This window comes from Myotis brandtii, unplaced genomic scaffold (genome assembly GCF_000412655.1).
Source record: "Myotis brandtii unplaced genomic scaffold, ASM41265v1 scaffold208, whole genome shotgun sequence".
Lineage (NCBI taxonomy): Eukaryota > Metazoa > Chordata > Mammalia > Chiroptera > Vespertilionidae > Myotis > Myotis brandtii.
The window spans coordinates 6305509-6332304 of NW_005357764.1; the positions used below are offsets into that span (position 1 = coordinate 6305509).

The 26796-nt window shown below is 38.2% G+C and overlaps 1 protein-coding gene across 1 annotated transcript in view; it reads right to left on the reverse strand.

Annotated features, from left to right (window-relative positions):
• Positions 1 to 2893: 2893 nt before the first annotated feature.
• Positions 2894 to 26796, reverse strand: part of CDKL3 (cyclin-dependent kinase-like 3) — a 41921-nt gene continuing 18018 nt past the window's right edge. Inside the window, exons 6-15 of the mRNA XM_005865566.2 lie at positions 24584 to 24696; positions 22340 to 22479; positions 18457 to 18545; positions 13357 to 13510; positions 12935 to 13263; positions 11677 to 11770; positions 6142 to 6304; positions 5235 to 5332; positions 4144 to 4238; positions 2894 to 3220 (exon numbers count right to left, since the gene is read on the reverse strand). Coding sequence (XP_005865628.1) covers positions 4185 to 4238; positions 5235 to 5332; positions 6142 to 6304; positions 11677 to 11770; positions 12935 to 13263; positions 13357 to 13510; positions 18457 to 18545; positions 22340 to 22479; positions 24584 to 24696 — 1234 coding nt within the window. The 3' untranslated portion in view covers positions 2894 to 3220; positions 4144 to 4184. The remainder of the gene's footprint in view (positions 3221 to 4143; positions 4239 to 5234; positions 5333 to 6141; positions 6305 to 11676; positions 11771 to 12934; positions 13264 to 13356; positions 13511 to 18456; positions 18546 to 22339; positions 22480 to 24583; positions 24697 to 26796) is intronic.

Genomic DNA, 26796 nt, shown 5'->3' on the forward strand with positions numbered 1-26796 from the left:
AAGAGCAGAGGGAGGGGTGGGAACTGGGTGGAGGGGAGCTATGGGGGGAAAAAGAGGAACAACTGTAATAATCTGAACAATAAAGATTTAATAATTATTAAAAAAAAAAACAAAAAAAACAACAAAAAGAAAAATTAAAAGGGGATTATGAATGGGGAAAGCTGTAACTTTAAGGAAACGTGGTAGAGAAGTCTTCATATATGAGTAAAAACCAGTAAAGAGGTTGTCATGAACAATGGGAAGGAGGTGAAGGAGAGAAGCAATCATGCAGTCACCTGAGAAAAATTTCTAAGCAGAGGAAATAGCAAAAATTAAGGTTCTAAGGCAGGAACATAGCTAGGAACAGCAAAGAGGTCAGTGGGCCTGGAACAGAATGAGCAATAGGAAGAGAGCAGCAAATCAGGTTAAAGAGGGGCCAGAGGCATACTGTGTAGGGCCACATAGGTTACTGTAATGTCTGTGGCTTCTACTCTGAGTGAAATGAGAAGCATTGGGGGTTTTGAGCACAGCAGTGACATAGTCTGATTTAAACTGTATTAAGGACACCCGGCCCTGGCCAATGTGGACAGTTTGATTCCTGGTCAGGGCACAATGTTGGGTTGTGGGTTCAATCCCAAGTGGGGGGGTGTGGGGGAGGCAGTTAATGTTTCCTTCTCACATCAATGTTTCTCTCTCTTCTTCTCACTCTAAAAATCAAAAAGAATATATTAAACAAATCACCCAGGCAATGAGTTGGTAAGAGACTGAAGGTTAAACAAGGGTATAATCAAGGAGATCAGTTAAGATACTACTACAAAATATAAACAAGAAATGTTGTGAATAGCAGGAGGGTAAAAAGTAGTCAAATCCTGGAAATACTTTGAGGGTAGAGTTGAAAGGATATGGAGCATCAGAGAAAGAGAGAAGTCATGAATTACAAGGTTTTTCTCCTGAGCAATTGGAAGAATGGAGTTCCCTTAACTAAGATAGGAAAAACACAAGCGGAAGTAAGAGATCAGGACCTTAATCTTGGACATGTTAGGTTTGAGATATTTATATATTTTAGTGGAGCTGGCAAATGGGCAATTGGAAATCTGAGTCTGGAGTGTAGGGGTCAAGTCTAGAGTCAGAGAACTGAAAGTCATCTATATATATAAAAGCCTAAGCAACCAGAATGCCAGACGACCAGAACGACCAGTCGCTATGATGTACACTGACCACCAGGGGGAAGACGCTCAATGCAAGAATTACCCCCTGGTTGTCAGTGCGCTCCCACAGCCAACCTCCCATTGCCGGCCAACCTCCCGCAGTCCCTCCCCCCGTCCGGCAGGCTCTGGTCAGCAGCTGGCAGCCCGCAGCCAACAGGAAGGCCCTGGCCAGCCCTAATCGCCGGCCAGGCCTAGGGACCCCACCCATGCACGAATTTTGTGCACGGGGCCTCTAGTCAGTTTATAAATGGTATTTAAGCCCAGCTTGTGTGGCTCAGTGGTTGAGCATTGACCCATGAACCAAGAGGTCACTGGTTTGATTCCTGGTCAAGGCACATGCCTGGGTTTTGGGCTCAATCCCCAGTAAGGGGTATGCAGGAAGCAGTCAATCGATGATGTTTCTCTCTCATTAATGTTTCTACCTTCCTCTCCTTTCCTCTCTCTCTAAAAATAAATAAAAATAAAAAACTATAAAAGGTATTTAAGACCATGTATCTGGATAAGCTCACCAAGGGAGTGTAGACAGAACACAGAATAAGTCTAAGAACTGAGCCGAAATACTTGATGTTTCTCTGTCTCTCCACTTCCCTCCCACTCTCTAAAAATCAATGGAAAAATAATCTCAGTTGCCCTAGCCGGTTTGACTCACTGGATAGAGCGTCGGCCTGGGGATGGAAGGGTCCCAGGTTCGATTCCGGTCAAGGGCATGTACCTTGGTTGCAGGCACAACCCCAGTAGGGGGTGTGCAGGAGGCAGCTGATCGATGCTTCTCTCTCATCGATGTTTCTAACTCTCTATCCCTCTCCCTTCCTCTCTGTAAAAAATCAATAAAATATATTTTAAAAAAATAATCTCAGTTGAGGATTAACAAAAAATAAAAAATAATTAAAAATAAAGTAGAACAACAAATTAATGTTTCTCTCTCTAAAATAAATAAAAATGTAATTAATAAATAAGAGATTATAATATTATAATACAAATTATGCTTTCCTTTGTTTTTCATGTCTACTTTTTTTAAAAAAATATATTTTATTGATTTTTTACAGAGAGGAAAGGAGAGGGATAGAGTGTCAGAAACATCGATGAGAGAGAAACATCGATCAGCTGCCTCCTGCACACCCCCTAACTGGGGATGTGCCCACAACCAAGGTACATGCCCATGACCGGAATCGAACCTGGGACCCTTGAGTCCGCAGGCCGACGCTCTATCCACTGAGCCAAACCGGTTAGGGCTTTCATGTCTACTTTTAATAAATAAAAAATCAGGTAGTGTTCTGGTAAAACACCAGATAATCCCATTTTATTGGTTTTTTGTTTGGTTTTTAAGACTAGGACAATTGAGAATTTTGGCACTATTCTTCTTTTGGGTTGTATATAATTGGGTTTTATTAGATAAAAAAGGTTTATAGCACATAAAAAGCACTATCTGATGGAACTAGAAAACTGAAAGAGTGCTGGTAGTTGTTTATAAGGATAAAAGAATTTAACACTTGAATATCATATAATTTAGATATTTTAAAAATATTATAAATACTTTCACAGCTGACTAACAGAACATATGTTTAATCATTTAATGTTAATGGACAGCTTTTAGAACAATGGGTCAGACATTTCATGAAGAACTCAATTCAGAAAGCCTGAGCATCCTAGGGAATAATTGACATTTAAAGTTATGTGACTAGCAGAGGGCAGAGATCAGTCTAAGTACAGTGTGTCCTATGACAGGATGTGTTACCTACTCAGTAATCATGGCAAGTAAAGAGGCAGAAAGACAGATGACTTTAATTCCAAATCAGAGCATCACATCAACAGAATTCTTAGAAGAAAGATGAAAACAGTGAATGGTTTGCTAACAAAATGAAGTGGAATGATGCTAATGCAGATGAATGGCCTACTTACAGCTCGTTACATTTCTACTGTATATAAAATAAAAAGGGAAGACTTGCCAATTTGTATTTTAAGATTTAAAAGACGCTACCCCAAAAAAATCTGCTTCTCTTCAAATTCTTCTCCGAACAATGGCCATCTCCACCCTAAAATTAGAAACCAAGCCAGTAAGAACCAGAGATAAGAATGTAAATATATATTGCCAAAACTTTACCTATTAATGTTAAATTATATGTAACAACATATTCTATTAAACTACTAAATGATAAACATGCTGGTTAAGCCAGAAGATTTGCTTCAATGCTTTGCTCAACTTCCATCCTTATTAAACACAACCTTCATGATATGTTTAAATGCTGTTCCAGAATGTTCAGCGTAGAAGCAAACCCATGTTTCATTCTTATCAAATATATTTGTTTGCTCAGAAATATTTGGTGCTCCCAGACATTGGGATCTTATTTTATTTTACATTAAAAATTTTTTCCTTCTGTAATTACAAAGTTTTGAGCCTAAGCTAAGAATGACCACTAATCAAACATGACTGAGATAATGAATGTATCATTAAAATTATATGACTTGCCCGGCTGGTGTTGCTCAGTGGATTGAGCATCATCCCATGCACCAAGAGGTCACTGGTTCGATTCCCAGTCAGGGCACATGATCCGGTTTCAGGTTTGGGGTTTGATCCCCAATTGGGAGGTGCAAGAGGCAGCCAATCGATGTTTCTCTCTCATCAATGTTTCTATTTCTCTCTCCCTCTCCCTTCCTCTCTCTCTAAAATAAATAAAGACATTAAAAAATAAAAATTAATTAATTAATTAAAATTATATGATTTAATATAAGCTGTCGTTTTATTAGGACGTACCAGTCAGGCAGTTTTTATATATATATAATTTAATGTTCAAATTAAGAAAACATAAATAATTTAAAGATTAATAAATTTAAAAACAAATTTAGGTGAATATATGTATATATATATATCTACACAGAATTTATTATATATTTGTAGAATTATCTAGTAGCATTTTTTGCATGTAATATTAAAAAAAGGATTTTTTAAAAACCATACAGTGATTCTGGGATTCCCTGAATTTTCAGCTGCTGCCTTTTCTATTCTGCATCTGGCAGGTTCTTCTTCCTTTCAGTTTGTGCATTTCCTGTATTCTAAAAAGTAAATAGAAACAAGGACCTTAATTGAGGAAATGGTGAGTCTTTGGCTAAGGAAATATAGCCACAGATAAGTACTTGTACTTTGCACCTGGAGGCTGTTTCATAAGGTTCAGGGAGACTATCTAGCAAAGTATCCTCATTATCATCATGAAACAGAACTGAAGGTAATTTTTGTATGGGCTTGATCCCCAGCAGGGGGCATGCAGGAGGCAACCCTCTCATAACAATGTTTTTTTCTTTTCCTCTCCCTTCCTCTTTCTAAAAATCAGTGAACTATTATTTTTTAAATGTAATCAGGTTTGTTTTTTTTTTTAATAAGAAACTGGGATAACAAAGTTGCTGACCTCCCGAAAATAGAAGGCTAACTATGTGATTTAATTCAGTGGGTGCTCTGCACAATCCCCTTCTTTCAAAAGAATACGTTTAGAGAGTATTCATTTGGATGTTTAGGGCTTCAGATTTCCAAATAAAATTCAAGACTCTCTCTGGTGGGTCGGGGCTGGGACATTTCAACAAGATTATCTGATAGCTAGCTAAGAGCAAATATTTGTGAAAATAGGACAGCAGGTAGACAGAAGGTATTCGAGAACAAATTGGAGGGGGAAAAAAACCAGGAAGAGGCTCAAGACAAATCTGTTCTTGTGGCCAGTATAACCATAAGTTTATACCATTATTCATTTCCTCTGGCATAGGTTACTTGTCCAATGCTTGGTAATACACATAACACATACTCCTTTCCCTGAATACAATATTCTAATCACTTCAACATTCAAATAAAGGCTGGTATTCATTACCCTCCCCCGCAAAAAAGTTATAAAACCTTTAGTAAGTAGTTATTCTGGAAATATATATATCTGTTTCTCAACTTCAAAGATTACAGAATTTTTAATTTTTACATAACTTTCCAATGATAATAACTAAATTTACACACCAAGTCAAGGATTCTAAACAGCATTCTTTAGTTAAATCTATAAACAAAAAATGTTTTACCTCTTGTTTTTCTTGATTTTGGTCCACATTAAGTAAAGTTGGTATTTTAGATGAATCTGTTTTCTTTAATTCCTTCTTCGGCACTTTTATCTGTTTAACTTTTGCAAAAATATATACAACAATGACAACTTATTATTCTTCATGAAAATTTTACTTTCCTTTTTAAGAGTTTCAAATGGAAATTCTGATGCCCACTTAAGTCAGTTCCTCACTTTATTGAAAAGGAACTGAACAAATTATGAGTTGTAATGGTAAAATGCACCAGTCATAAATTATTTGTTTTATAACTTTACAAGTAATATATCATTAAAAGAACACATGTATTTTTTAAATGCTGAGTATAACTGTCAAATGGATCGGATAATTCCTCTTGAACTGTACAAGTACTATATTCTTGCTATTATATTAAGTTTTCACAAGGTGTCACTGTTCTTCAAAGAACATAACATTTACTCTGCCAAAAATGAGTTTCATTTTAAGAAATCAATACCTGTTAAAAATCTTAATCTACTAATTCCATGGATTCCTGAAGCTCATATATAATTCCTGCCATTATATGGGCAAATAATCATGGGTAAACATAGGAAATTGATTTGTTCCAGATCATATACTGAACCAAAACCACCTTCTTCAAATACTGTTCTTAACATTTCAATAATACTAAGCTAATAAAATATTTAACTTCTAAAGTTTTCTTAACCATTCTTTAAAATTTTCTCATTTAAGTCTCACCCTTTATTTGATGATGGGGGGTGAGGGGAGGGCATCCTCATCTGCTGAAAATATTTTTCACAGTAATTTACTATTTTCTACCTAAATCACACTATAACATGCAAGTTATGTTAGAAAAAAGGTTTTGTGAAAGATAACATTGGGAGATTTGTAATTCTATGCAACAATTATGTACCTTCCGTTCTTTTCATATCATTTGATTGTATTATGAAAGGCAATTTTGGGAAATGGAATTCTTTCCTGTCAGGTCTGGAAAAATTCAGCTTCCTTTTATTTCCACTTGCCATTTGGTCACTTTGACTTGTCCGCTCACTAAATACACCTTTCTCCATTTGGTTCTAAACAAACAAATAAGCAAGAGTTAATTTGAAGAAAAATGTGTAACTATTCAATGACAAGCCTAGAATTATTAGCCATTCAGATGGTATAAGGCAGTGGTCGGCAAACTGCAGCTTGCGAGCCACACGCGGCTCTTTGGCCCCTTGAGTGTGGCTCTTCCACAAAATACCTTCTGCGCATGGGCCACGAAGTTTCAATCGCACTGTACGTGGTATTTTGTGGAAGAGCCACACTCAAGGGGCCAAAGAGCCATATGTGGCTCACGAGCCGCAGTTTGCCGACCACTGGTATAAGGTATGCATAGCAATGCCTTCTAAAAGAGAATACCAATAAATATATAAACAGATTAAAGTTCAATAAAAGTTTCATAAAGCAACATTATTTTTAGCATATTGAATATTCTGAGAATAATAGTCTTGATCATGAGAACCACAATCTTAACTTTTAATTTTTAATCCTATTCATTATACTCTGACTTTGGACAAATTGCTTCAATTCATTTTATTAAAAATTTACTTTTCTAGCCCTCACCAGTGTGGCTCAGTTGGTTCAGCATCATCCCATGCACCAAAAGATAGCAGGTTCAATTCCCAGTCAGGGCACATGCCCATGTGGTGGGTTCAATCCCCAGTAAGGGTGCATATAGGAGGCAACCGATCAATGTTTCTCTTTTTCTCCCTCTTCCTTCTTCTCTCTCTAAAATAAATAAAAACATATTGTTATTTTTTAAAATTATTTTCAATTTAAAAATAATGTGCTCTGGACACTGGGAAAACCCAAAAGGAAAATAAATTACTTGTGAACTCAGCATTCTGGAAAACCTTTTATGTTTTCTGATGTTGCTCATTTGACAACAGATGATAAAAACTTTCCTAGGTTACTGAACTGTCTGGCTTCAAGGTGAGGGCTGAAGGAGCAGCTTTCTCCCAGACTCAAGTGCTGGCAGAGGCCATTGTTCCTCTGCCCATTCCCCCCAGAGCTGGTGGCCAACTCCACATCTGAGTCTCCATCAATCTAGCTAACTAACATGTTTCCCCAGCCCTGGTGATTCCCTGAAATCCCACTGCACCCAGTTTGTAGGCATACAAGTCCAGTGGTTTTTCCATATAAACAGCCTCTCTTGCCTCATGCTTCAGACTTTCCTAAAATCTCACAAACAAGTAGCATCTGGCCTCTGTGTACCCCATATCTTTGCTAAGTGGTCCCACGCCTGACACTAGTAGCAGCCAGCCTCGGATCACAGCTTGGCTTCTCCTGGGCACCTCTAAGCTCAGCATAAATAACAGCCATTGGCAGACTGCTTTATAGCTCATGCTGGGTGGCCCCAGGCAGGGCACAGGTGGTGGCTGACCCAGTGGATAGCTTCAGACCACACAAGATTACAACCCAACCACCTCCATTAGTGACACACTCAAGGGGCAGATTCAGTGGGCATCAAACCCCACTGAGGCAAGTCCTTTTCCCTTAGTTTCAGCTGGTCCTAGAAGCTGATTGGCTTGGGGAGTCAATTTCTCCCAGTGATGTGCCAACAGCAATCAAGGCTCAACTACAACAGGACATTGCACACAGGCCACACAGGGGCGCACCTGGAGCACAAAGCTTGGGTGACTGGGGAGGCTTCACCAATGGGCCCTATAGGACACCTACCAAACAAGGCCACTCTACCAAGTCCAGGAGACATGGCAGCTCTACCTAATACATAGAATCAAACACAGGGAAGCAGCCAAAATAAGGAGACAAAGAAACAGGTCCCAAATGAAAGAACTGGAGAAATCTCCAGAAAAAGAACTAAATAAAATGGAGGCAAGCAAACTACCAGATACAGAGTTCAAAACAATGGTTATAAGGATACTCAAGAAACTTAGTGAGAACTTCAACAGCATAAAAGATAATATGAAAACCATAAAAAAGAGCCGATCAGAAATTAAGGATACACTAACTGAAATGAAGAATAAATGACAGGGAATCAACAGTAGAGTAGATGAAGCAGAGAATCAAATCAATTACTTAGAATATAAGGGAGCAGAAAACAACCAAATAGAATAGCAAAAAGAAAAAAAAAATCCAATGAATTTAGGATAGTGTAAGAAGCCTTTGGGACAACTTCAAGCACACCAACATTTGCATCGTGATGATGGAAAACTTCCCTAACCTGGCAAAGAAAACAGACATACAAGTCCAGGAAGCACAGAGAGTCCCATACAAGATGAACCCAAAGAGGCCCACACCAAGATACATCATAACGAAAATGCCAAAGGTTAAAGACAAAGAAAGAATCTTAAAAGCAGCAAGATAAAAGCAGTTAGTAACCTACAAGGGAGCTCCCATAGGATTATCAACTAAGTTCTCAACAGAAACTTTGCAGGCCAGAAGTGATTGGCACAAAATATTCAAAGTGATGAAAAGCAATGACCTAAAATCAGGATTACTCTACCTAGCAAAGCTATCATTTATAATCAAAGGACAGATAAAGAGCTTCCCAGACAAGAAAAATTAAAGGAGTTCATCACCACCAATTCAGTATTATATGAAATATTCAAGGGTCTTCGTGAAAATGGAAATAAAACAAAAAAAGGCTGGGGTAAAATACTTATACCAGACAAAATAGACTTTAAAACAAAGCCAAAACAAGAGACAAAGACCCAGCAACTCCACCTCTGGGTATTTATCCAAAAAAACCCAAAACACTAAATCGAAGACATATACATTCATGTTGTTGTTTTTTATTACACTTTAAAAATATATATATATATTTTTAATATATTTTTTATTGATTTTAGAGAGGAAGGAAGAGGGAGAGAGAGAGAGAGAGAAACATCAATGACAAGAAAGAATGATTGATTTCCTGCCTCCTGCACGCCCCATACTTGGGATCCAGTCCACAACTTGGGCATGTGCCCTGATCCTGAATTGAATCATGACCCCCAGATTCATAGGTCAAAACTCAACCACTGAGCCATGCATGCCAGCAGCATTCATATGTTTATTGCAGCATTATTTACAATAGCCTAGATATGGAAGCAATCTAAGTGTCCATCAATAGATGAGTGGATAAAAAAGAAATGGTGCATGCTGGCGGGTGTGTTCAGTGGTTAGAGTACAAGCCTGTGCACTGAGGGGTCATGGGTTGGATTCCTGGTCAAGGGCACACACCTGGGTTTCAGACTCGACTCCAGCCCTGGTCGGGGTGCATGCAGGAGGCAACCAATCAATGTGTCTCTCTCACACCCTTCTCTCTCTCTCTCTCTCTCTCTCTCTTCCTATTCTTATATTTCTCTCTCTCTCTTCCCTCCCCTCCCTCCCAGTTATACTCTCTCTAAAAGGCAATGGAGAGAATGTCTTCGGGTGAGGATTAACAGACAACAAACAAACAAACAGAAGTGGTGCATATATACAATGGAATATGATTTGGCCATAAAAAAATGAAATCTTGATATCTGTGGCAATATGGATGAACCTAGAATGTTTTGTGCTAGGTGAAATAAGCCAGTCAGAAAGACAATGCCAGATGATTTCACTTATATGTGGAATCTAGAAAACAAAATAGACAAACAAACAGAACAGAGGCAGACTCATAGATGCAGGGAGCACTTTGACGGTTGTCAGATGGGAGAGGGGGTTGGAGCAATGGGTGAAAGAGATGAAGGGATTCAGAAATGCAAATTGGTGGTTGCAGAATGGTCATGGGGATGTAGAGTGCAGCATAGGGAATATAGTCAACAGTATTGTACTATGTATGGTGTCAGATGGATGCTGGATGTATTGGGGTGATCACTTTGTATTAGATAAATGTCTAATCACAAGGTTATACACCTGAAGCTAATATAATATTGTAGGTCAACTGAAGTTTAAAAATAAAAGGCCATGGCTGGGTAGCTCTTTGGTTAGAGCGTCATCCCAATATGCCAAGATTGCAGGTTTGGTCCCTGGTCAGGGCACATACAAGAATCAACCAATGAATGCACAAATAAGTGGAACAACAAATTAATGTTCTTCGCTCTCTCTCTCTCCCCCTTCCTCTCTCTCGCTCACAATCAATAAATAAAAATATTACAAAACATAAGACTACCCTTTAAAAAAATTTTTAATAAAAAGGAAAAGAAAAACTTTCCTAGGTTAATGAACAATCTTCCACAATGTAATATATAGTATCCCATTGTGTAGATATACTCTAATGTATTTAACCAGCTTGCTCTTGGATGAATTTGTTTTCAATTTCTTATTGTAAATAACACTATGGTTCAATTTTTTAATAAGTACTTTTCTATGTTAAAAAATGAGGGAATGAACTACACTGATTATTTTTTTCTAGTGAAAACTAAAATGTATCTTTTTGGCAATTGCTTTAATCTATAAAGTAAGGTATTAACATTTTTGAGGTGCAAAAACAAAAAGTCAAGCCATGGATACAGACAATAGTACAATGAAGGCCAGTGAAGACGGGGAGTGGGGTACAGAGGGTCAATGTGGGGGGGAAGGGAGACATCTGTAATAGTTTCAACAATAAAAATAAAATTTTTAAAAAGTCTTGTGACTTTTTAAAAATATATATATATTATTGATTTTTTACAGAGAGCAAGGGAGAGGGATAGAGAGTTAGAAACATCGATGAGAGAGAAACATCGATCAGCTGCCTCCTGCACATTCCCTACTAGGGCTGTGCCCGCAACCCAGGTACATGCCTTTGACCGGAATCGAACCTGGGACCCTTCACATTTTTGAGGTGCAAAAACAAAAAGTCAAGCCATGGATACAGACAATAGTACAATGAAGGCCAGTGAAGACGGGGAGTGGGGTACAGAGGGTCAATGTGGGGGGGAAGGGAGACATCTGTAATAGTTTCAACAATAAAAATAAAATTTTTAAAAAGTCTTGTGACTTTTTAAAAATATATATATATTATTGATTTTTTACAGAGAGCAAGGGAGAGGGATAGAGAGTTAGAAACATCGATGAGAGAGAAACATCGATCAGCTGCCTCCTGCACATTCCCTACTAGGGCTGTGCCCACAACTAAGGTACATTGCCCTTGACAGAATTGAACGTGGGACCCTTTAGTCTGCAGGCCGACGCTCTATCCACTGAGCCAAACTGGTTAGGGCAAGTCTTGTGACTTTTAAAGGTGAAACATTTAACACCCCCTCCCCCAAGTAACACACTGAATACACAAATCAAGTTAAAAGAAATGAACTAAAATTGTGAAGGCACTGAGGAAATGATGGCCTATTTTCATCTCAGGAGGGGAAAAAGGAAACTAAAAGTAAATTTTAATAAATATTAGTGCCCCAGAGATGGAGAAAAGGGCAAGGGGACCAGTTAGAGGGATAATGTTGAAAGAGGCCATAATTTAATGACTAGCTTCTTGCCTTACTTGAGTGGGACCTGTATCCTCTTGCCTGTTATTAGTCATAACGTGTCCAATAGATTGTGAGGAAGTATGTCTCTTTTTTGCTCTTTCAGTTAACCTGTTATTTAAAAACAAGTAAATAGTTATTAGAACTCCCCAGAAGTGCTTCTGTTTTAAGTTATACCATGGAAATCTAGTTAGAACACTGAGTGCCAAAATGCAATTATCAGTCTTTAAGTGCTCACTGCTCTAACTAGAGAGGTCAAAACAGAGAGGAGAACAACTCAGTTATGGCTAAAATCAGTGGTAACAACCATATTGTAGGGTTATTCCAATTGGCCCACTTGGTCCCTTCTATCTGATCTGAACCTGGGTCTTTGAATTTCTGGGTTTCTGAATTTCTAAACTTGCTGTCCAAAGCTGGTTTACAACCATGGTTATTGCAGCAATAGTTTTTGGGTCATCTCAAGAACAACTGAGCTCTTGCTGTCTGTAACCTGCTGAACCTTTCGACTGGCACAGACATTTCCACATAGACAGGTCCACTTGCCCACCTCTGCAGAGCACTAACTTTCTCAGCATATAGCCCAAATCAGTCTGGCAGGATCAGCTTGGGATATTGAACCTAGTCTTCTTCCTCATCTAGATATATTGTAGTTTCCCTAAATTTAGAACTGATGCCTTACTAGACAGACCCTGCCATCCATCACACTGCCCTTGATTAACAGACTGATGTACCATTCTCTCAATCTGTATTAGTAGCTAAAACTAGCCCAATATGTTGGTTTACTCCCAAAATATTTGACCTTGAAAGACTATTTGACTATAAAAGGTTATTCTCAACCATCCTCTCTCCATTTAGAGAATTTTCTCTGATACAGAAATAAAGCTTACTTTGTTATACTAAGGCAGGTCAATACCAGGACTTAGGTCATAGCACCTTTTTTTTCTCTCCAAATGAGAAGAAATGTTTCTAAGGTTTTGTGGGGGTTTTTTGTGTGTGTTTAGTTTTTGTTTATTTGTTTGTTTGTTGGAAAACTGAGGCTTTTCCAAAAAGCATTAGTGAAAAATTAAACTTCTGGATAGCCAAGAAAAGTTAATTTCTTCTACAGTATTTATAAGAAGGACTCAGTAATGGGCCATTGTATGATTATAATTTCAATGTGTCTTCAAATTCAGTTTACATACAGATACTATGAATCTGATTCTTTGAATACTATTATATAGGAACATTATATTACTTAGGTCCATTTCCTTCTGTCTCTTTTCTGTTAGAACTCACCTTGAATTGGAGTGGGAGAGATTTGAATTGAGATTGGACGCCATCAAGTTACTGCTAGTTAGGTTGATGGGTGGCATCATCATATTACCTCCAGCATGTGGATTGTCTTTCATGCCAGTAGAGTTAGTGCTGGGATTGGCAGGGTTTGGTGGTTCATTGATTACAGATTTTACATTTTGAGACACAGTATGAGCATTTTCAATTGCATCTGACTGACCATGTCCACTTTCATACTCTGTCTTTTTTGGTTCTAAGATATCTACTTTTCCTCCTTTGACTTTAATAACTCTGTTTTTTATTTCCTTGGGCTTTTTCTCTTTTTCCATTTCCTGGAATAGATACATCCAAAATCTGAGTCTGTAATTTTTATCGTTAGTGTGCTAACTATAATGTTACTGGCTAAAAAGAAAAACAGTTTTTACCTTCCCCAAAACTGAAGTTCGTAGAAGTGTATCAGTATGCATTGTTTTTCTTTCATCTTTCATAAGTTCATTTTCTTTAGAATTCTCCTTTGACTTTATGAATGAATTGACTTTTGCTTCTTGTAGTAATTTAGCTCTTAGTTCTGGTATGAATCTGATAAAACAAGCAATATTAACCAATAATCTTTTTATTTATGTAGATAATTTTATCTTTAATAGACCATTTAATCAATTAATTTACATTTTAACCACAGAATAAATAAGTAATCAAGAATGCATGCCCAGCCCTAGCCAGTTTGGCTCAGTGGATAGAGCGTTGGCCTGCGGACTGAAGGGTCCCAGGTTCGATTCCAGTTAAGGGCATATGCCTAGGTTGTGGGCTCAATCCCCAGTGGGGGGCATGCAGGAGGCAGCCAATCAGTGATTCTCTCTTATCATTAATGTTTCTATCTCTCTCTCCCTCTTCCTTCCTCTCTGAAATCAATAAAAATATATTTTTTAAAAAAGAGCAAGCATTCTTGTTTAAAAAAAAGAAAAAAAAGAATGCATGCCCAAAATGGCCCAATATTTATTTACCTAATACAAATTGCTTCCTGGTAAAGACCCATCTTTCAATTTTGCCATGGGAGTCCTATATAATAAAAGGGTAATATGCAAATTGACCCTAACAGCAGAATGACTGGGAATGACTGGTCACTATGACACACACTGACCACCAGGGGGCAGATGCTCAATGCAGGAGCTGCCCCCTGATAGTCAGTACGCTCCCACAGGGGAAGCTCTGCTCAGCCACAAGCCAGGCTGATGGCTGCCAGCACAAGCGGTGGTGGCGGGAGCCTCTCCCGCCTCCTCAGCAACGCTAAGGATGTCCGACTGCAGCTTAGGCCTGCTCCCTGCTGGCAAGTGGACATCCCCTGAGGGCTCCCGGGTTGCCAGAGAAATGCCTGACTGCCAGTTTAGGCCTGATCCTTTGGGGAGCGGGCCTAAGCCAGCAGGTGGACATCCCCCGAGGGGTCCCAGACTGCAAGAGGGCACAGGTCGGGCTGAGCCCCCCACCCCGAGTGCACAAATTTTGTGCACCGGGCCTCTAGTTTACTATATAAAACTTTTACAGCAAGAACCAAGATGGCAGCAGAGGTAACTGCCTGTACTCACCACCTCCTACAATCACATCAAAATTACAACTAAAATACAGAACAAATATTATTCAGAATCACCTGAAAGCTGGCTGAATAGAAGTCCTACAACTAGAGAAGTAAAGAAGAAAGCACATTGAGACTAGTAAGAGAGGCAGAGGTGGGGAACAGGCTGGTCAGACACCCACATGTGCCATTTTTTGAATCATGAGGCTGTCCATGAGGAGCAAGGGATCCCAGCCCCACACCAGACCCCAGCTCAGGGTTCCAGGGCTGGGAAGAAACGTGTCCGAAACTATGGGCCGTAAAAACCAGCAGGGATTGTGGCTGAGGGAATCGGAGGTTACTGGGATCCCAGGTGTTCCCCTTAAAGAGCCTGCACACAAACTTACCTGGTCCCGCTTATTCTGAGCTCCAGCACCAGGGGGACCCAGACACATATGGGGAGGACCTGGATTATCTAGCATCGGGGCAGGAACTCGGGGGCAGCTTTCTCCCAGACAGGTTTGCTACAGGGGTCATCATTCCTGTGCTGGGACCTCCCCTGTTTCAGAGCTGACTGGCAGCCATGTCTGAGTCTCCATTAGCCTGGAGCACACTGTTTGCTCCACCCTGGGGATTCCCTGAGACCTTGCCCCATCCATTTTGCAGCCCCAACCAAGCTGTTTACAGCAGCTTTTCCATGTGAATGGCCTGTCCTGGCTCAGGCTTCAGACTTTGCTAAAATCTCTCAAAAAAGCTTCAGCTGGTGACAGCTTGCCCCAAACCTATCAATAAAAGGCCTAAGACCCAGCACTAGCACCAGCCTGCCTCGCTTCACAGCTGGGCCTTACCTGGGCCTCCAAGCCCAATACAAATAGCAAATAGCAGCCATCTGAAGATCCCTTTGTAGCTCCTGCCAGGTGGCCCCAGGCAGTGGCTGACTGCACCTTCCTGGAGGCCCTAGAGCCAGTGCAGCTTCAGGCCATAGCAGATTACAAATCTACACATCCACAAGCAACACACTCAAGAGGCAGACTCGGTGAGTACCAAAGCCCCACTGAAGCAAATCCTGCTCCATAGGGGTGTTTCCTACACAACAATTCTCCCACCTTAGTTACAGCTCATCCTCACAGCCAATTGACCTGGAGGTCAACTTCTCCCAGTGATGCCAACAGCAATCAAGACTCAACTACAAGACTGTGCACATAGCCCACATAGGGGCACACCTAGAGTGTCCAGCTCAGGTGACTGGGAGGCTAAGCCACTGGGCCCAACAGGACATCTACTACACAAGGCCACTCTACCAATTCTAGAAGACACAGAAGCTCTACTTAATACATAAAAATAAACAAAACAAGCAGCCAAAATGTGGAGACAAAGAAACATATCACATAGGGAGGAAAAGAAATGGAAGCAAGCAAATTACTGAAGACTGGGGTGTGTGTGGGAGGTAGCCAATGGATGATTCTCTTATCATTGATGTTTCTATCTCTCCCTCTCCCTTCCTCTCTGAAATCAATAAAAATGTATTTTTTTAAATGCCAAGGGTTAAAGACAAAGAGGGAATCTTAAAAGCAGTTAGTTACCTACAAGGGAGTGCCCATGAGATTGTCAGCTGATTTCTGAACAGAAATTTTGCAGGCCAGAAGGGAATGGCAATAAATAGTCAAAGTGCCCTAACCGGTTTGGCTCAGTGGGTAGAGCATCGGCCTGCGGACTCAAGGGTCCCAGGTTCGATTCCGGTCGAGGGCATGTACCTGGGTTGCGGGCACATCCACATTAGGGAGTGTGCAGGAGGCAGCTGATCAATGTTTCTCTCTCATCGATGTTTCTAACTCTCTATCCCTCTCCCTTCCTCTCTGTGAAAAATCAATAAAATATATTTTTTTAAAAAATAGTCAAAGTGATGAATAGTAAGGAGCTACAACCAAGATTACTCTACCCAGCAAAGCTTTCATTTAGAATCGAGGGTCAGATAAAGAGCTTTACAAACAAGAAAAAACTGAAGGAGTTCATCACCACCAAACCTGAAATGTTGAAGGGGATTCTTTAAGAGGAAGAGAAAGAAGGAGGAGGAGGAGGAGGAAGTGGATGAGAAGGGGGAAGAGGGGGAGGAGGAGAAGAAGGGAAGATGAAGAAGGCTCAAAAATATGAACAATAAAATGGCAACAAATACATATCTATCAACAATTTAAATCTAAAAATAAAAATAAATGAACAAGAAATCTAATGAAAAAAATAAACTGGTGCATAAAATAGAATCAGAGGCATGGAAGCATGGAAGAGACTGATGAATCTCAGAGGGAAGGGGGAGGGGGAGCAAGAAGAGATTAACCAAAGAACTTACCTATGGACACAGACAGTAGGGCTGGGGTGGGGTGGGAACAGGGTAGAGGGGAGCTATGGGGGGAAAAAAGAGGAACAACTGTAATAATCTGAACAATAAAGATTTAATTTTAAAAAAATCCACTTTCTGCACCCACACTACTAGAGGGGGACTCTGTAATACTCTCAACAATAAAGATTTTTTTAAAAACCTTTACAAAATAGACTTAGAGAAATTAGATTTCTTTTGTGATGCAAACTTTACAAATAGTGCTTTTAATTTTGATAAGTATACTATTCTTTTTAAGGAAGACTCATGTCCCTTTGTCCTTTTTGTGGTTCTTTAAAGTAATAGTATTTAAAAGATAAATTGATAAGTTTCTGAAATCTTACTCTAGAAAAATATTTTCATATCCTAGCCGGTCTGGCTCAGTGGCCTGCAGACTGAAGGGTCCCAAGTTTGATTCCAGTCAAGGGCACATGCCTGGGTTGTGGGCTCAATCCCCAGTTGGGGGCATGCAGGAGGCAGCTGATCAATGATTTTTTTCTCATTACTGATGTTTCTATCTCTCTCTCCCCCTCCATTCCTCTCTGAAGTCAATATATATATATATATATATATGAAGAAAAATATCTTCAGTACAAAATGTAACAGAATATCAACATTGAAGGGAGATGGTTTTAGTTTGGCCTTCTTATTTTTATTTTATATTTTTGTCTTCCTGACACTGGGTTGGGGGGCTGGGACCCCTTACTACTCAGTGGGGACTTCCACAGCTGAGATATCCCTCCTGATTTTTATTTGCCACATGTGGATGTGGGACCAGCCCATTCCGCGTCTCCGTCCCTTCTACCAGTCTCAATGTGGCTTCTTTAAATCCCTATTTGTAGAACTTAAATTCAGCTATATTTCAGGCAGTTCTGAATGATGTTTGCTCTCTAATTTAGTTGTATTTTTGACCTGGTTGTGGAAGGATTTGGGTACCACATTTACCTACACTGCCATTTTGACAGGAAGTCCTATTGGTTGCTTCTTGTATATGCCCTGACTGGGAACTGAACCCACAACGTTAGCATATCGGGACAGTGCTCTAACCAACTGAGCTACCCAGTCAGGGCTATTAATCTTAATTTTAATGTATATATCAGAGATGGAAAAAAGATATATCAGAACAGGAAAAAACAGACTATTCTGAGTCAGAGCTCCAAATGGGGAAAAAATTAGAAATTACTGATTACTTATTTAATGTTATTTCTGGCCAATGATGACCATTGCAAATGTTTGTAAAGAACTTAGCACACATCCTAGGATATAGTAACTGTGTAATGAATGTTAATTTAAATTATTATCTTTTAATTTTTTTCAAAATATGGAACGCTTCACGAATTTGCGTGTCATCCTTGCACAGGGGCCATGCTAACCTTCTCTGTATCATTCCAATTTTAGTATGTGTGCTGCTGAAGCGAGCACTGTAATTATTTTGATTATTATGACACCTGTAAGTCTACTATATAACTAATCAACATAGGAACTAAGTAAGTTTTCATTAAATTGAATTTTTCTGTTGTGTAACATTAACCTATGTAGCAATTTTCATGCTAGTAAAATTTCCTAATACAAAACACTTAGAAGTCTACATTCACTCAAAACGCTTACTTTTCAATAAATCCATCTCTAGTAAAATACTCATGATGCAAAAGATCATCAGATGATATTCTCTCAGCAGGATCAATTTGTAAACAAGCCTAGAAAATAAAAACAAGATTCTATGGTTAAATAAGCTCTTAATAGGGCTCTATGAAACAAAAGTTCAATTTATTTGACAAGAATAAAAGTAATTAATTACCCAGAGCTAATAGCATTCTTGAAAAGATGGAATTAGACCTCAGGAATATCTGACAATGAGTTCTGACCATTAATTTTCCTAAGAAATTTGTACTTGTAAAGCATTATTACAGGTTAAATGCCCTATGATTCTAGTCAAAACAGAAGCCAGTTTATTTTGGCTGGCATTTGCAGAAATTTAATTAGGTCCTATTGACTCTCTTATCAGCCTGGAAAGTACTATACATTTTAAAATTTGGTAAGAGAATAGATTTCATGTTATGTGTGTTTTACTACAATAAAATAAATTGACTCAAAAGTGAAATTGAGTGCATTATTTACTTTATAATGTGGGAATACCTAGGTCCTTAAAACTGCAACTAGCTAAACATATGCGTTTATTTTTAAAACATAATAGTAATTCATCAATAAAACTTACTAAGAAAAATGCTGAAAGGTTTGTGCAAGTCATAGCCTATTAGAGGCAGACAAATTAGTCCTTCTATGAATAATATAATTCAGAAAATTTAAAAACATGCCCTGGTTTGGAAAATGTAACATATGATACTTTGGGAAACGAACAGGCAGTTCCTTTAAAAACTACTGGCATGGCTCAGTAGTTGAGCATCAACCTATGAACCAGGAGGTCACAGTTCAATTCCCGGTCAGGGCACACGCCCAGGTTGTGGGCTCTATCCCCAGTGTAGGGTGTGCAGGAGGGAGCCGATCAATGATTCTCTCTCATCATTGATGTTTCTCTCTCTCTCTCTCTCTCCCCCTCTCCCTTCTTCTCTGAAATCAATAAAAATATAAATACTTTAAAAAATTTAAACATACAGCCCTGGCCTGTGTTTCTCAGTGGTTAGAGTGCCAGCCCATGCATGGAAGGGTTGTGGGTTCAATTCCTAGTCAAGGGCACGTACCCACGTACCCACGTACCTGGATTGCAGGCTTGATCCCTGGCCCTGATTGAGGCATCTGCGGAAGGCAACCAATTGACCTTCCTTCTTTCCTTCCTTCCTTCCTTCCTTCCTTCCTTCCTTCCTTCCTTCCTTCCTCTCTTTCTGCCCCCCATATCCCCACCCCCACCCTGCTCCCTCCTTCCTTTTCACTCATCCTCAGGTGAGGATTAACAACAACAAAAGAGACATTGCCCTAGCTCAGTGGTCGGCAAACTGCGGCTCGCGAGCCACATGTGGCTCTTTGGCCCCTTGAGTGTGGGTCTTCCACAAAATACCACGTGCGGGCGTGCATGTACAGTGCGATTGAAACTTCGTGGCCCATGTGCAGAAGTTGGTTTTCGGCCTGGGCGAGTCTATTTTGAAGAAGTACTGTTGATATTTGGCTCTGTTGACTAATGAGTTTGCCGACCACTGCAGCTGGTTTGGCTTAGTGGATAGAGCATCAGCCTGCGGACTGAAGGGTCCAGGGTTCGATTCCAGTCAAGGGCACATGCCTGGGTTGTGGGCTTGGTCGTCCCCAGTGGGGAGGGGGGGCCTGCAGGAGGCAGCCAATCAACAATTCCCTCTCATCGTTGATGTTTCTATCTCTCTCTTCATCTCCCTTCCTCTCTGAAATCAATAAAAATATATTTAAAAATATATTTTAAAAAAAGAGACATTATTTCTAGTCTATTAAATCAGCAAATATTTTTTTTTAATTATAACATCTAATACTAGATTAAGAGTGGGAATTTATATCCAATGCTACATGAGAGAACTTGAGTATAAATCAGTAAAATCTTTCTGGAGAAAAAAATAGCAAAATACATAAAAAATTTTAAAAAGTATAAACCCTTCGCCCACTACTCACATTTTAGAAATTTATGCTAAACAAAAATAAAGCAAATTCAGAAAGACAGATAAAAAAGATGTTCATTGTAGCATCTTTACCAATAGTGAAGGGGAAAAAACCTGAAAACAAATGTCCAAAATTGCAAGATCAACTAAATAAGCTATGGTATTGTCATACAATGAAACACTATGCAACTACAGAAAATTATGATGTAGTTCCAATTTGCTAACATGGTAATATGTTTATCACATTATAATGCTAAATGAGGATTAACAGGTTACATAATAGTGTGTAAAGTATGATACCTTTTAAAAAGCTTAAATTTCTCTTTTTTTACATAAACCAGTAACTTAGTCATTTATTATCAAGTATTATATACTGAACATAATTGTATATGCTATACTTTTATTCAACTGGCATCTCAGTAAGTTTGCTTACACCAGTATCACCACAACCACATGAGTAATGAGTTGTGCTATGATCTGGCCTTATAATGACTACATCATCACTAGGCAACAGGAATTTTTCAGCTCCATTACAATCCTAACGGATCACCATATATGCGGTCTGTGGTTGACCAAAATGTTATGTGGCACATTACTGTATATATTGCCCAATGTACTGCAACTCCCATGGCTAGAAACTGTTAGAGCTGAGGTTTACAGATACCGGGTCTGTAGCCAGAGGCAGCACTTAAAAAGCATAAATTTCTAAGCATATATTTGTTGGGCAGTCTGCAAGTATCTAAACCAAAATGTTAATTGTAATATTTTCCTGGATTATGGGAGTTAGAAAAATCTTACCTTCTCTTTTTTATCATGTATTTTCTACTTTTTCTAAAATCATTATATATTGTGTGTATAATTAAAACTATGAAATAAAAAAAGAAATTAAACTGAAAATGTAGTCAAATCTGATCTTGAATAAATTCTAGTTCTCTCCAGGTACCAATAAAATATATTTTTTCCTTCAAGAATAGTCTTTAGATATTACATAAGTTTAAGTTTATCTAAATAACAGCAACATCAACAACATTTGTAGACAGCTTATTCAAGGCCCTGTGCTCAGAACATTGCCACCATTACCTCATTTAATCCTCTAGCCCCAGGAAATAAATAGTTAACGTTGTTTTACAGCCCAGTAAACTGAGGCACAGAGATTAAGTGACTTGTCCAAGGTTACAGAGCTAATTAGTGATAGAGCTGGGTTTTAAATGTAGTTTATGTGATTCCAGAGTCCCTTTTTATAAACACTGCACTGTACTTGCTTTGAAATCTAGATAACCACTTTTTTTAAGGGCTATACATTAAGAATAAGATACCTTAGTTGATGCTGGGAAAGAAAATTGGCTGGATAAAAAAAAAATTAGTAGGAACAGTTACTTTTTACATTAAACTCTCTTACCTTTTGAACTTTGCAGTGAGTGTATAGGTATATTTATTACCTAGTTTAAAACAAAATTTAAATTTTAAAATAATTTTAAAATGATATAAAAATTTTTCCCTCCAATTCAAGTTGTATTTTGGCATTGGTGTGTCTCCAAACAATATTACAACTGCAGCAGCCAAAGCCATGTAGATACCTTAGGATACCACTGTTCACAGAATAGATCCCTAACTTGGGTATTAAAAGATGGTTATAAACAGGGTAAGTCTTTAGAATATTTCTAGTTTATCCCTAATTATCATTAAAATTGGGATGAACTAAAAATAATAAACAGGATTATCCTAGATGGCTTTCAGTTCTAATAGTCTAGGAATTTTACTTTCTCTGAGCTAAACACAAAGACAGGAATATAGTAACTTCAACAGATACCATTACTTTTACGAATCCTTTTAGAATTTCATTGAAGTAATATCCTAAAACTGTATTATAATGTATGCAAATTTCCCAGAAACAAGTCCTTAATCTCATAACATACATGAACTATATCTGCTAACAATCCATTTAGCTTTGGGTATTTTTTTCTTGCATTCTTGGGGTGTTGAACTTGAGGAAGGACCACCCCTGCAAAAATAGGACTCCTGGAAAAGAAATTCTGCAAGTGAGGTGTCAAATTGCCTAAAAAGAGAAAAATATATAAGAAAACACAGAAATTAGTCTAAATCAAAATAATCAAATTGCTCTATGGTCTTTATTATGTTACTAAAAAGAGATAATAACAATTCCGTTATTTTAATTAATTAATTATTTAATTATTTTACTTTTTGTTTTTTGTTTTGTTTTGTTTGTTAATCCTCACCAGAGGATATTTTTTTCCACCGATTTTTAGAGAGAATAAGGAAGGGAAAGGGGGAGAGAGAGAGAGAGAGAGAGAGAAAGAGGGAGGGAGAGAGAGAGACAGACAGACAGACAGGCATCGATGTGAGAGAGACACATTGATTGGTTGCTCCTGCACACGCTTTGACTGGGGATTGAACCTGCAACCCAGGCATGTTCCCTTGACTGCACATTGAACCCAAGACCCTTTGGTGTGCAGGCTGACACTCCAACCACTGAGCTACAGTGGTTTTTAAGTTGAACAAGGAACTATCTGAATATAGCATAAAAATTAAAGTTTCCCCAGTAATCTGTTGATAGCACATAGACAGTACAGAATGTCAAACAACCAGGTTAATTTTCTTTTCACAAAATAAAATATATAATATATAATGCCATCAGGAAAAGCAAATCTAAACTTTTACATATTTCCATATGAGTATCTAAATGGCTTAACTAGCAACTGTTAATCAAAAAAGCCTTACTCAGAAAAGCTAACATATTAAGATTATTTAGATATTGCAAAGAAAAAACAAGGCTATAGAGTAGTAGTAGAACTATAAACAGGAGTGGAGAGAGCTAATTTCTAGTTAGTACCAGTTTTGCTATACAACTAGTTCTGTGCCTTTGGGCAAATCTCCTCCCTCTCTGTGCCTTGGTTTCCTCATCTGTAAAAGACAAAATGGATCCCATCATCTCTAAGGTTCCTTCTAACATTAATCTCATTAATCTTGGAACATTAAAGATGACACAAAAAAGGGTGATGCTTGAAGGCTCTGAACTATATCTTTAATCAATATTTATCCAGATTTCATGGTTTTTATAGTTGTTCACAGTACCTTTCTCATGATCCTGTAATTACATGTTTATGTATAGCTTCCCCACCACAAAAAGGGCTCCTCCAGCTCCTCATTCATAAATATATATACATAAAAACTTACTGAAACTTCATGAGCAAGGATATCCATCAAAATGATTGGTTGGTCAAACAGATAATCAAATAATTCAGCTTTCATCAAATATTTTTTTGAATAAGTTATTTAGCTATTTGGTTATCTACTATAGTTAAAAAAATGTTTTCTCAGCAAATAATTGACTTTCTATCTCCAAGTGCTTTTTAAAACCATCTAAATTAAATCTATTATTTAAAAGTCTTTGAGATATGCAAATATTTATTTCTTTATTTTAAATTTCAGAGAGAAATAGAAACATCAATGATCAGCTACCTCTTGGACGCCCCACACTGGGGATTGAACCCACAACCTGGGCATGTGCCCTCACCAGGAATCGTAACCTCCGGTTCATTGGATCAACGCTCAATCACTAAACTACACGGGCATGGCAAGATATCCAAATATTTATAGAAGCCAAATATTTTAAGCAATTTTCAAACAAATTGAAGAAGATTCCTATGGTACTATTTTTCTTATTATCAACCATCAACATATGGCTTACCTATTTGCATCCTGGCAAAAAATATTATTTGTAATAACAGAGGAGAATTTTCTACTTTTTTTTTTTTATCAGCTTAAGGCATGCATCTGCTACATCTATCAAAAGAATATGCCCCCCTGTTATTATAATGAGAAAACTAAATTTGAAAATCAAGCCCTAACTGGTTTGGCTCAGTGGATAGAGCGTCGACCTGCGGACTGAAGGGTCCCAGGTTCGATTCCAGTCAAGGGCATGTACCTTGGTTGCGGGCACATACCCAGTAGGGAGTGTGCAGGAGGCAGCTGATCGATGTTTCTCTCTCATCGATGTTTCTAACTCTCTATCCCTCTCCCTTCCTCTCTGTAAAAAAATCAATAAAATATATTTTTTAAAAAAAAGAAAATCAAGCAAATTTGATCTGGACATACTTATTTTAGGCATTTAACAGTACATTTCAATAATACCTACCTACCTACTTTTAAAACAATTTTATGAAGTAAATCCAAATCAGAGCTGCTAGGAAGAAAGGGATTTCCAGTGGCCATCTCAATGATCATACAGCCCAAAGCCCAGATATCCACAGGTCTGAAATAGATAAGAATCAATCACTTTTTCATAGAAAAATATATAAGATATCTTTTCTAAAAAAAAAACTTATAAAATAAAGTTAGGGACAAAGAAAAAAGAGCCGATAAATGGTATCATTTTTAAAATTCACTGTAATAGAACATGGCAACTTTAGGTTATATATTAAATATTATCACATTTTACTAATATCACTAAATAGATAATATTTAAACTGCATGAGAAGTTATGTAGCAGTCCAGATAAAAAGTAACTAATTCTAAAATTGTTTCAGATACTTATACAAGAACATTATGAATTCGTGCATGGGTGGGGTCCGGCCGGCCCACCCCAATGGGGGCCCATTGGGCTGGGCTGGCAAGGGGGAGGGGCCACAGGTGGTTGGCTGGCCAGCCCTGCCCCCGATTGGAGTGTTGGGGGCCGATTGGGGGTGCCGGCAGGGTTGGCTGCCAGAGTGCACCATAGCCACCAGTCATTCTGGTTGTTCTGTTCGTGCTGCCATTCCGGTCGCTGGGCTTTTATATACTAGTATATAGATGGTTTATGAATTAGAATTGGATAAGAAAATCATCTTGTATTTAAAAAGTAAAAACTAAAAATCTCAACGTCACATTCAGAAAGGGATATAAATAAACACTACAATGATCTCTATTTTTTTACTGATACAACTGATTAAAAATTGTAAGATTTGATAACTGTTGGTGAGGCTATGGAAAATAAACACTCCCATGTACTATTCTGGGAGTATAAACTTACACAATTTCTTGGAGGGGAAATTGGAAAAAGCTACCAAAACAAAAATGTACATACATTTGACCAAATAACTTTATTCCTAGAAATTTATTTTTAAAAAAATTTACTCGCAAGCCAGATAGCAAGGCAAATATCTTTATTTCTGCAGCTGTCTGGCTCCTGAGTATCCTTTGTGTTCTGCCAGGACCCCTGGTTTGGGTCTTGCCTTATTTCTAACAGGGTTAACAAATGTAAGGACGTGTTTTTAAAAGCTGCAATAACTTACCCACATTTTATATCCTACCACTGATGAGTCCAAAAAAACACACACAACAAAACTTCAAATAGAACATATGAGGGGTGGATAAGGCACCAGACACTGTCTATTTTACTTCCCTCCACTGCCAGATGCAAGACTCAATAGCGTAAGAAGGAGATGAAACTTAACTCAGTTCCTCAGGAAATCCACTTCCTAGTACTGCATGGCAAGCTATAAAGGAAAAAGAACAAAGCTAGGGAATGGACAAGTTGAGATTATTTAAAATGACGAGTTTAAAAATGTGATTGAGTTCAATCTCTTTACAGGGCAAACAACTGTTTTCCCTGGTGGAGTACTTTCTATGGAATCATCTCTCAGTCCTCTGGCCTGCATTTCTGCCATGACTCTGTTGGCCCAAAATGTAAGTCCCATCTGCAGTTGACTGCATAGAACTTACTTTTTTGTTCTTTATATATAAAGAAGATTTGTGATTTCTCATGCATTGAAAAAAATAGAAGTTTTCAATGAAAATTTTACTAAATGGATTTGCAAATTCTGCTTTAGCAATCTACCTTCAAATACACATTCTGTAGGTTAGCTATTAGGAATAAAGTGATGGCTAAAAAAAATTTACTCGCACATGAAAACAAAGATAAATTATAAAAATTTCACAGCAACACTGTTTGTGGTAGAAAATATTGGAAACAATCTAAAAGTCCATCCATACAGAAATGGATATATAAAATTTTGTACAACCACACAATGAAATATTATTCAGCTGTTAAAAAGGATGATATAGGTCTATCTATGTGTGCTAATATAAAGTGGTCACTAAGATAAACTCTCAAGTGAAAAAAAGTTCATTAAAGAAATCAAAGAAGTTATAAATAAATGGAGAGATATTTCATGTTTATATACACTGAGTGGCCAGATAATTATGACCACCTGACGTTTGTAGGCAAATTAGCCATACACTGCATCGTATGGGATATGGAAGCCGAAGGCCTGTTCGAACACCTTTGCTGTCTGCAGTTACCAAGATAAAATGTCTCCAATTCGCACAGGAACACAAGGATTGGACAGTCGAGCATTGGAAAAAAGTCATGTGG